Source organism: Ricinus communis, chromosome 1, assembly GCF_019578655.1.
Source record: "Ricinus communis isolate WT05 ecotype wild-type chromosome 1, ASM1957865v1, whole genome shotgun sequence".
Classification (NCBI taxonomy): Eukaryota; Viridiplantae; Streptophyta; class Magnoliopsida; order Malpighiales; family Euphorbiaceae; genus Ricinus; species Ricinus communis.
Window position 1 is genome coordinate 11,188,507 of NC_063256.1, and position 12,778 is coordinate 11,201,284.

At 31.5% G+C, this 12,778-nt stretch overlaps 1 protein-coding gene across 1 annotated transcript; it reads right to left on the reverse strand.

Moving 5' to 3' along the window:
• Positions 1–736: 736 nt before the first annotated feature.
• On the reverse strand, positions 737–10,496 carry LOC8271826 (extended synaptotagmin-1). Its single transcript, XM_002532109.4, has 14 exons — positions 9,963–10,496; positions 8,765–8,839; positions 8,566–8,673; positions 7,471–7,503; positions 7,252–7,341; positions 6,756–6,878; positions 5,355–5,498; positions 4,154–4,573; positions 3,435–3,569; positions 2,691–2,909; positions 2,284–2,556; positions 2,003–2,140; positions 1,522–1,824; positions 737–1,203 (listed from the first exon to the last, which is right to left on the reverse strand). The coding sequence occupies exons 1-14, from the start codon at positions 10,167–10,169 to the stop codon at positions 982–984; spliced, it is 2,490 nt and encodes an 829-aa protein (XP_002532155.1). The 5' UTR covers positions 10,170–10,496; the 3' UTR covers positions 737–981.
• Between the last annotated feature and the right edge of the window lie 2,282 nt (positions 10,497–12,778).

Genomic DNA, 12,778 nt, shown 5'->3' on the forward strand with positions numbered 1-12,778 from the left:
TTTTAATAATGAAAGAAGAAGAAGAAGAAGAAGAAAAATAAATTAAAAAAACAGCAGCATACAGTGAATTTAGCAATGGCGCGGGTTAATGCAGTTGATCTTTTTCAAAGGGAAAGGATAATTATTTTTAATTTATTTTATTTTTAATTAATTTAGTTATTTATTCAGGCGGTTAAATTGGCCCATAGGATGAAGGACCATACATCCTAAATGGAAATTTTAATTCGTTAACTTTTGAAATGTAATTGGATTTATGGATATTTTTTAGTTATTCATTGAATAATAAATCACTGCAAGTGACCGAGATATATGATTTAAATAATAAAAAATTAAATATTTAAAAATTATATTGAGAATATCTAGAAAAATGAAAATAAGGCATGATATAATTTGATCATTATGAGTAAACCTAAAATTTTTATGGACCGAGCCAATCATTAATTTCACCATGGTAAATTTTGACCCGTTAACTTTTGAATTGATTTGTACCTTAAAAAAAAAATGTAAAAATGACATTGGACCATTTTAGAATGAACATCCCCAAATAGTTGAAGGTTTTTTCTTTTTTTAACCTTAAGCCAAGAGAAAACAAAAGAATAATTGATAAAGTATTATTTGGAACATTATCAAATCCATTTTAAAGTTGAAGAGAGCTTTCGCAAATGCAATGGATGCTCTAATTCACTAATTGCTTAATTTGCAAAATGTAAATGAGTATTATAATAGACTTCAGATCAGAGATCAATTGCTTCCTGTATCACCCTTCCTCTCTTTCTCTTTGTCGATTAGATAAATAAACAGGAGTCCAATAACAGCATGAAGGTGGCCAAAGTAAGGACTTTGTAGTAGGAGATTTGTGTAACCTATTTTAAGTGGAATTAATTCTTTGTACAGGAAATTGTGCAATGAGGATGATAATAACAATAGCAATAATAATAAGATGATGAAGAAGAAGAAATGAGGTTAAAATGGCCACTCATTTCACAGCCCAGAAGACATTCTGCTAAAGGAAGTTGATGAGCTAAAAATTTCCTGACCAAGCTCCTTTATTTTCTCTAGTAGAAGTGTTTGCTCCATCTCAAGTTGTACCATGTATTCTTCTTGCATCTCCTCTATGCCTTCCATCTCACTCAAAGCAGTTGATAGTCCTTCGAGATCGCCGTCCTCGATCAATGAATGAAATTTGATCATCATCTGTTTCATCTGATCAAGTTCGCATAGCTAGTCATTAGATGTACTGTTTCAACTTGATTAAAACATGTTGCAGAATGTGAATGATGTTACAGACCAACAAATTGTGATCTAAGAACAAGACTCAGAAATTAACTTTTTATATTACATGAGTACAAAGTCACACTAAAATTTTGGAGAAAAAATGAGGTTTTAAATGCTTCAGATATACCATATAGCCATCTTAAATCACAAATATAGTAATTTTAACAAAAAGCTTAAAGAAATCCATGGCCTCAAATGAAAGTAAGATAATAAACAAATAAATAAAAGTAAATCTTCCATTGTCACCTGACTAGAAAACTGGTGTGATTTAGTTAAAGATGCTTCAGAATCCAAACTAGGTCGCTTCTGAATTTCTGGAATTTTCCTAGTAACTTTAACATGGATCTCTCCCCTCTTCACTCCTTGCAGTGGTATCCACTTGTCAGACATCTGGTTTGGTGGCAATCCCTGATATTCTACAACACAGTCACCTATGCTTGATGTCGGCAGCAAAGCATTGTGGTCTTTCACATGTAACATCAAGGGGCTGCCATCATCAGGGAACTCTAAGGTCTGATTCCACTGAGGATTCAGAGTTTTATACATAACCTGAAAGGAAAGCCATGGAATATTAGGTAAATAATTGAAATGCAAGATTCAATATAAAAATGTAGACAGGTAAAACGTTGTTGTGTAAAAAACGCCTTCTTGAAGTAAATGAAAAGCAAAGCATCTGAAAATTCTAGCTAGTAATATCGTTATTGCTCATTAATTGGGTGTTCTAAACCTTTGTTCTCTTCTTCAAGTTTCCATATTGCACCCTGACATATGGATCGCTTGTCCCTCTAAGATCAGCAGCAATAAGGTCCTTTGCTTCAATTAGAACAAGTTCAATCCATCCATTCTTTGAACCTGCAATAGAACCCTAAGAGTATCCAAGGAAGAAACAAAATAATTAGAGTAGAACTGCTGACCTAAAGGAGTTGTAAGCTACCAATATACTCATAACATTGGCAATCTATAGGAAATGACCAAGATGTAACTAGTTTGAAGCTAACAAATGCATACCTTTGAGCCTTCATAATCATCAACTCTCACTGCTTCAATTTGAAGCCTCAATTCTCCAGAGCTCACTTTTTCAAGGGGAACCCACACGTCCCTTATTGAACCCTCCACCAGTCCTTCCAAACTTACTCGTGCACTACCCATGCCGTCATCTCCAAACATTTCTTCGCTATAACATTTAATCATAAGGCACTCCCCACCTTCAATCTCATCAAATTCAAACTTCTGATTCCAGATGGCATTAGAAGCAGTTGCAGTCCTTGTTCTCTGAATAGCCTGAAGGAAGGTGCAAGACGCAGTCACAGTTATTCAAAAATCTCCGCATGTACTTGGGTAGCTTCATGGATGTAACAATTTTTTGACCATGATTTAATATGTAAACATCATCAAATGGTGACAGAGAAACCTACCTTTCCATACTGCAGTTTAACATATGGATCACATTTTCCAGATTTTTCTTTTGCGCTAAGATCCTTTCCCTCCACAACAACCACATTAATTTTTCTTCCTGTTCTAGAAACAAGATTTGATAATCCAGTCATTGACTTTCGAGAGCTAACAGGGAACTTGTTGAAGCTATGTGAGCCATCGGAGAATTGCCATTCTTTCAACACAAGCTTGACTATCAACTGCAAGATGCAAATAAATAATAGAAATGCCATGCTGTCATTTCATCTTTTAGTCATAAAATTTTAAATCAGTTACTTAGCATCAACTTCATACTGGAAAATGATTGACAAAGACAGAGTGTTACTTATTATTTGGCATTGAGATTGACTGTTGGCCAAAAGAATTTATGGGAGTATGAAAGTCTTGCAAATATAGTAATAACAGCATGTAATAATTAAGAGACTAGAGAGAAATTACCATTCATTTATCTAAATTTAAAATTGGTAGTTAGAAAGAAGAATGATAAATAAATAACTGAAGCATCGCTAAATTATGTGCTAATGCTAATCCAGGCTCCAATATTTCTTGATGGTCGGAAAGAAATAAATCTCAGTACATAACAAGAAAATTTAATTAGAAGGGAAAACAAGCTGGAGTCATTTTGGGTGATAAATTAAAACATAAGGATTTTATATTGAAAAAGAAAAGAAAAAACCATCAGAAACAGTTCTAGTAATAACTAAGTAGCCATATGCAAGTTGTACCTCCCCTGAATTAACACCCTCAAATGGAACAGCCATCTCCACTTCTTTTCCACAAATCTCAGCAAGCTCAGCAATTACCCCTGAGTTGTGCCCTACTGCCCAAAACATTGTTGAATCATCTGCAACATACTTTAGCTGCCAGCAAGCCAAAAAATAATTATATTAATCCATGCTGTGAACACGGTTAAGTTAACTGATATGCAGAAAATCCTTTCTGAAATTAAAACAAGGATGCTTAGACAAACAAAATTTAATGCGACAGTAGTTGCTTTCATATAGTTGCATTATCAATATAGTTATTGGTTTAATTATAAATTTTAATCGTGAATTTTTCATGAAAGAGAAATTTGCTTAATTGATAGTGTAAAATATATGTATTTGCTTATGTAAGCCATTTATGATATATCATAGGATTCTTATTGGATGACTTAACTGAAGGAACCCATAAATTAGACTTCAGTTGCATTTGATGTTTAACCTCAACGGAACTATGAAAGGCAGGGAAAGAAGGTCTATGTATCAAAAGCAGAATGCATCATGACAAATACAATTGATATTGAGCAACATGTTAAATGCGTATAAAACACCAGAAATAATACATATCCTGCCCCATGGTTAGGATAATGCATAAAACATGCCATAACAACTCATTTGCATGACCTAGAAAGTAGAGAGGACCTCTTTAATATAAGACAGAAAAGGATAAACTTCATTCATACCTTAATCTCGCAACTTGCTAAATAGTCAAACTTCACATTGTTGGGGGTACAGTTATAAAGATGAAAACGAAGAATTCCAGTTTCTTCATGTAAAACCATATTAAATGTTGAATCCCATCTTGGACTTGAGCCTGGTCTGACATTGGTTCTCCTTGTTAACTGTTCAAGCTCAACCTCCACAAAAGTTTGCAGATCTTTATCGTCAAAATGCTCTTCTGAACTACAATTTACAGAACAATTCTGTTGCTTTCTTGAAGGGCTTCCTCTAAAGGGACTCGTACAAAGTTTTCTAGCAGAAATGACTGTCACGTGAATAACTCCGCCAACAGCCTTTTTCCTTAAATCCACTGCTGGTAAAGAGTAACAACGGCGGCGAGGTTCAACCATTGTCTTAACTAAGGTGTCAGTGAGAATTTTGACCTGGATTTTAGGAAGAGATCAAAGAAATTAAAGACACCATTGTATAATAAATAGCCTTGAGGATACATGGTGAGAAATATCCTTTTCCAAAGGCATTACAACCATAGGGCAGGAGAAATTCCATAAAATGAGTATAAGCAATATTTGATGAAGCACCGAGCATGTAACAAGTTGATAGCAAAGAGGAAATAATCAAACAATGGCCTATCAGTAGACCAGTTCGTGGGTCCAAGACTCCAAGCACCTGTTCAGACAGCCTAGACATTATCCAGGCTTGGTTAAATACTAGAATTTGAGGGTTTATTTTGTATTGTGCATGAGTTTATCAGTTTACACACTGCAGGCAGTTTATATACTGTCCTGTGTCCCCAGACTACATTAGTCAAAGGAGTCTCTTAATTTTTGAGACATTAAAAAGGTCACTGAAAATGGTCTTTGTCATCTTCTAATGTTTAATTCAAAGATTTTCATTTATTTTATGAGCCCTCGAGTTCTAAGAGTCATATAAGACTTTTTTCCATGTTCTAAGAGTCATATTAATCGTATTCAGTTTTACGCATATTACTTGGGAATTATTGCAGATCCACTAGTATCTTTCCTAGGAATAGATTTACTCAAGGTCAGAGGTGGTGTCATCTCACGCCTTCTGTCAAACATAATCGCTTCGTAAATTTTGGGGAGACCTGAACAGGGGCAGGAGTTCAACAAAAACTAATAAAACGACACTCAATCTAAATGGAATTCCTATCTGTGCAAGAATATGATCAGTTAAAAAACAAACCAGCCAAGAAGAAACCCCAGGCAGCTCTGTAGCAGGTAGGGATTGGCTTCCGCCACTTCCAAAGGCCACTCCTATTCTTACTTCTGGAGCTGATATAAATGAGTACAAGATTGCTCTTCCATCCACAACAGGCATCAAAAGAAGCTGCAGGAAAGAAAAAAAGATGGATAACTCGAACAGTAACTAAGAAATGCAGAAAACTGCCAGAGTCAAAAAATTTCAAACATTTAAAGTTCAGAATCTGCAAATGTAATCAACAATAATTTAAGGGCAATGCAAAATTGACAGTTTCTCTCATCACAAAGCAGCATTTAGAAATTAGAATCCCTGTCTGACAACCCCACGAAAACTGAAAAGAAGTGGCTTGTTTTATTGAAAAGAAGTCAATCTATTGGATAACTACAATGAAGATGCTAACTCTGAGGAAATCAAGCTCAACAATTAACAATCAAAAGAATGAATGAGAAGTTCTTTTGATAAATTTTCAGCTAAGACATGAGAAGAAGAAGCAAATAATTCTTTAGGATTTTATTCATGAGTCATAATGCTATGTGTGCTAGGCAACAAAAGGGAGAGAATGTCGGTAATTCTCATTTGTAGTTCAAGTCAGCCCTTCATAGACACCATAAGTGCACATTTGCAAAATACACATCCTGTAACAACTAGCATAATATATGTTCTTGACATAAAAAGTGGAAGGCCGTGACAAGGTGATATACAGGACGCCCTTGGAGTAATTCTACGTTGAAAAATAATATAAAAAGAATGTTGCTAACAGTCCATTCCACACTGATGGTGAGTTACTGAAGCTCGGCAGAATATTTTATGAACAAGAAAAGCAAAAGGAAATGGAACAAATGAAACTTGAGGAATTAAAGGACATATCAGAGAAGCATTGGAGGCAAAGAGGAGAGAGAGGCAAGGAGAAGGAGGAAAGAAAGATGAGGAATATACTACCTGTTACCATGGCAAGAACCATGGACATAGCTATTGAAGAAGGCAAATATAATCTTTTATACATTTAGCTGATAAATGTTAGTCATTGCATGGCTAGAATACACTAAATCGTACAGCTCAATCACAAAACTATAAATGCATAAACTTTCACTTGGAGTTGATTCCCATGTCAAATATGTTCTAATTTATAAAGGAGGTAATATACGACGGTCCCAATGTATATATAAATAGTATAAGTATAAAGGAAAATAACAGATCTTCACAGCAACTTTTGCATCTAAGAACTAGGAGATACAAATAAACATAATTCTAATATATTCACCATGCAGTGTCCGTTTCTGCAAGAGAACTTCATAATCAAAGTACTAAATCAAATGCATGGCAATCCATCAAATAATATAACTAAATTAATTAAAAGGGGAGGAAGAGAATTGTTTCACATACATCGCCCTTTATGTGGAGGCTGTTAATAACAATCCGAGCAGTTCCCATAGGCTTGGCCAGCTTAGCCAGCAGCATAATGCTTATGTCACTGGTATCCCAATCAAAACCGATACGCATAAACCGCTGTAGCAATGCACAAGGAATGCTTTGTGAAAATGTCAAAGGGGAAAAAGTTACACATAAGATGAACACAGTCTCTTAAGCAATTGGTATAAATCATCTTCACGCATTATTTGCATAAGTTTCTATAAAATGGTAGAAAATGAGGTAAAGTGTTTTACCATGTAGGAAGTGCATATATTAAACAGAACCAGCAGTAAAATTCATTGGCTGGTTTTAAACTGTAATGTCACAAAACTAAGCATCCTTTTAATTGTATGAATATTCCTTCCAAGGTGTAGTGATGGATGAGAACAGATAAAAAGCTCATTTAGCTAAGCCGAATGATGGTAAATTACAAATATTTAAAATTAAAAAAAAAAGTTAAATAACAAACCTGATCACCCGAAGTTGACCAATGAGTGCCTTGAAGACCAAAGCAAGGAGGGAATGAACCTAGCGAAAACTCCTGTAATTCAACTCTCTCCTGCAAGAGTAGTAATTATTTAGCAACACATAGATTGATGTTAACATTTAAATCAATGAACGATATATTCATAATGTTCAATACACGATTATGAAAAAAAAAAAAAAAAAACAGAAGTAAGACACTTACTATAAGTTTTGACTTACGCTGCTTTAAACGTTTCTGCAAAGAACAAGGTTTAGCTATTAGTTTGATCCTACAAGTAGAAACAACTAAACCACAAATTTGTCTTTCCGTGTGTGAGCAAGTGAAAGTGTTGTTGTGTATGCAAGCATATGTCTATTCATATCAATCAAAATGATAAATTCTATGGGATAATGATATAAATGGTCATTTTGATTTAGTTTCGTATTGATCATAAAATTTCAATTTGTTTCATTTCGATCATTCAACTACAATTGTACTTCAATTTAGTCACCTCCACAAATAAACATATCATAGGAATAGCCAATATGAAAAGAGTAATAAAGAAGGAGAAATGCAATGTGTCCATCCCTCATTGGCAAGGTTATACCAAGATTATATGTTTCTCAGATCAATTCGCAAATAACAACATAAAATAAAATAACCACAGAAAAGGAGAGTTCTTGGTCCCCTACCAAGCAGCTATGAAAAGGAAAGATAGCATTGAATCAATTTATAGCATTTCCACTTTTGCAGACAATTTTCTTGAGGTGTAAGAAAGCTAAGATCACCAATGAAATAATCAAATAAACTTGGGATGCTTCAGCAAAGCAACTCTATGTATTCCTCTATCCGTAGAGTAATTCATGATTTATTCGAGGAAAAAAAGTATAGCAATTGATAAGAGCACTTTTCAAATAAAGAAGAAAAGAAATTCAAAAATACTTGCCAAAAACAGGCAACAAAATTCTGGAGGGGCTTAGACATAAACACAAGGATAAGCGTTTTAATAAAAAGGAAAGAAATATATGATGTCTGCTATCAGAAACTGTAATGTGATCTAATTTTGTATTAGATTTGTTCCCTTATAACTACAAGCCTATTCCCTTTAAGATTCGAAATATGCTAGCAAGCTAATAACCTTTAAAACCATATAAGAGAAAACTATTAAATAATTCAGGTGAAAACAATCAATTTAACCATATGTTTCACCAAATTGTTCAGACAATTGACAATCAAGTAGACATTGAACAGAAGATGGAAGAAGATTTCAATTCTCAGTTTTCCTGTGATGCAATTATAGATCCAAAGAATTCTAACCTCAACCATGGATGAGAACCTTGTTGAAAGTTTTGGGTGTATGTAGTTGAGCCAAACTTCCAATAACAGCTTGTTCAGCCACTCGCAGTGTTCCACTGGTGTTATTGGCTGTATAATAAGGTCAATAATTAAAATAATAAACCAAATACGACTTTCATTGGAGCACCAGGTAAAAGATAGGGAAAGAAAGAATAGGTACCGAGGTGCTCAATACAACCCGCTTCCATTTTCTATTCAGGTCTTCCACAAGTATTTGACGTTGATGGATGTAATACTATAAAGTAAAAGGATAAAAGTAGCAATATTTGATAAGAGCACTATTAAATCCTAACTGAGACCTTACTATTCATAAGACACAAAGCAGATAATAAAGCAGCAATAAACCCTTGAACAGCAACCTGAAATTCATCTAAATTTTCATGCAATTATTACATGCTGAAACCACTTCTCATATTGAGGTTGTAGTGAAAAAGTAAGACAAATTGGCCAGGAAGCAGTTATTAGTTATACATGAACACAAAAGTGGGATAATTTTATTGATCATATTTAAAACAGATAACCTAACAGCTTAAATCATGAAAAAGAAAACTGCAAGATCCTCTAAAATCTCCAGAAAAGTAGCTATTGCCTTCAAACAGAACACAGGTAACAGACTAGGAAATACCAAGCCATTCAAGTTATATGACATGAAATATCTTTAAAAAAGGAGTCACTCGCTGGATGCATTTCTGCAAATTTTATGCTGTTTGAATACTGACCCCTTTTTTTCATTTGAGAAATGGAAAGGATTTATTAAGCATTGGGGATAAGGAATTTACATTTGGCGGGACTGGAACTCTAACCTCACTCCTAGAATTGCCTCATCTTTACCACTAGACAAAGACAACAACTTCACTAACATTGGAATAGACAGCTATAAAGAGAAGTATAAGAAAATCAGCTAAGAACAAGTCATATGCCAAGAGTTGAACTTAATTTCTTATAATTCACCACATCTTGATTACTTAAATTTTCACCTTACAACTAAACCTAAATAACAATTAAGCACCATAATAAAACTAAAAAGAGAAATTATGGACATCAAACATCACATATGTTAATAGAAAATAAGAACAATAACAGGGAGAACAAAAGAATCATAGTGGAGAAATCTATTTGCGACAAATCTGAGGAAAGGAAAAAGGTAAAGAACATGTCAGCTTCCAACAACACAAAAACTGTCTTTCAACTTTAAAATTTTTCTCATGGTATCCAAAATGTTCATGTCCAACAATTTATTATTTAAAAAGATAGAAGGAACGCGAAAATAACAATTTTGCAGTAGTAATGTCAAGTGTCAACATTATAGACTACTTTCAGAAACAATAAAGAAATTTACTTAAAAGCATAAGACTTACCTGAACAGTAGCCCAAACAGCAAGAACAAGAGGAACCCAATTGGAGAGAGAGAAAACCCATCTCTCGACACACCAAAAAATAAAAAATAAAGGAATTAAAAAAGGCAAAACAGGCTTCTCTGCATAAAGATGATTCAAGAACTCAACAGCTTCTTCAACAGTGAAACTAACTCTCCCTTTTCTTCTTCTTCTGTCTCCTCCTGGCATTCTTGATTAAGCAGCAATACCCACATCAAAAATCAACCACTCAAGTATAAACCTTTAGTTACATATATGCACAAAGTTAAAACGGTTTTCTTGGGAAAGTTTTAAAAGTGTCTTTTGATTGAGTGATGTAAATGTGATCCTTGTTAGCTTACTATTTACAACTTACATAAAGATATTGAAAGCCAAAAACAAAAGAAAGGGAATTTGTAGAGTTTCCATTTTGGAAAAGAAAGACAGACGAAAAGTCTACAAGGTCAAACAAACCAGATGATCATGAAACAAACAAATAGACATATTATAAAAAAATGCCATGAAATTTTAGTTTTTAGTTAACAACGAAGCCTAAGCTTTTAATTGTACAAGTGATTACTTGATTATGAAAGTGTAATATCCATTTGTTATATAATATTTTCTGGTCAAAAGTGTTTTTTTCTTTTGTGTGTATGTGGGTCTCAATTCAATTTGGATATTTCTGTACCACATAATGAATAATCTGCAATTCTAGATGGATTGGGGGTTTTGAATTGAAAATTTAGCTGTTGAACAAAAAAAAAATTAAAACTTTATCTATCTTGGACTTCTTTAAGCAAATTTAAATTGTTATATACTTTTTTATTTTCTCTTTTATGATTGACTTTAGATGCTTTGGCGCTGAAATGGAATATTTATGTTAGTTTTACATCAGTAATACTTCTTGAAATGGGTGTGATATATAAGATAAAGAGGCTATATGATTATTCTTTTTAACTTGTTTTAATTTTATTCTTAATTTTATATAATGAGATTGTACTTAATTATTTAATGGTTGTTACTAATAAAATAATATTTACTTAAACATAAAATTATTCTAAAATATATATTTATATATATAAGCTAAGTCCTAAAAATATTTATTAACTTTTTTTTAAATTAGCTTCATAAATTCAATTTAAATCTTTCAAAAAACATTTATTATATTTTTATATTAGGTTATGAAAATAAAATTAACAATTATTTTAACTAAATAATAATTATTAGTCATAAAACATAATGTTTAGTTATATTTCTAAATTAATTCTTGTTAATGAAATAATGATATATACTTTGAAACATAAATTTATTACTAACTTTTAAAATTACTTAATGAATTAACAAAATTAATATGCAAACAAATTAAAATATTAAATTTAAATGAAATTTTGTATTGGCTTATCTTTTGATTAAAACTACAGAAATAATCAATAAATTTAAAAGGTCTTAAATACTGTATAACATTTTCCACATTTGAATTTTTCTTAGATGACTGATCATTTTAATTCTAATAATATTTTGGAATGAAAACTTATTTGTTTAAATTAAATTAATTTATGATTGTTGTTATACTAATTCCCCAACTCTCTGACAAACTTGTTGGCCTAGAAAAGAATATTAGAAGACCATATGATATATAATTTATTGAAAGGGATTAAAAATAAAATAAATTAAATTACAGAAAGAACATAAAGGTTTCATTCCATGTGCGCGCCCTTTCCTTAATTAAGAAAAAAAAAACAAAAATTCCTTCAATTTTTTTCTTAAAAAAGAAAGGTCAAAGAGAAGTAATATATAATAAAATCTCTATATAATTATACATTTTTAACTAAATAAAATTTATGATTATAATAGATTGTAATTTAATGAAAATTTGAATACTAAAATTTTTTTTGGACTTAAAACTTAATTTTATCAGTGAAATAATAAAATCAGAGATAAAATATATAAATATTTTATTATAATATACTAGTGAAATTGAAAAAATAAGACAATATTACAATAAAATAAAAAAGAGATAATTTACATTTTTTAAATTATATATATAAATATTATTATATAGATAATTTACAGTAAATTTTTTACTCGTATATATATATAAGAGTAAAATTTCAAAAACTAAATCAATCTAATTCTATTTGGTTCTATTCAGTTTATATTTTTTTTAAATCAGTTCATTCAATTTAGATTGTTTAAAACTAAAATTCTATAGATGTGATTCGATTTTATATTAAAAAGTTTGATTTAGCTGAAATAATTGGTTTCTATAATTATTTATTAAAATATATTTTATTTATTATAGAATCAATTTTATATTTAATTTGATTATTATATTTCATTATCTTATTTAATTTAATTTAATTCAATTGATACAAAATATAAATCGGTTAATTTAAACAGAACCGACCACTATTAAAAATTAGCAATAGCATAAGCAGCTGATTTACATATAATAATGAAAAAAAAAACAATTTTAATTAGGAAAATTATAATTTGGCTGTCGGTTCAACTTCAACTACCATCACCATGTGCTCATTTAATGATTAATTTATTATGTTTAGGTCTGTATTTTTTATTTATTTAATTCATCTCGATCTTTAAGTTGAATCCGGTGGCCATCAACGGAGGACATGAGATGCCGCCATCCAACGACATCATGCATGAAATAATTAAGCTACAACCGAACAGACACCAATCAAATCAATTCAAGAAAATCTAATTAATAATCAAGTCTAGGAAATTTGATTTTAATTTTAAGAATCTAATAATTAACTGAATTAAAAAATAATTGAAATACTTATATTTATATACACAACTTA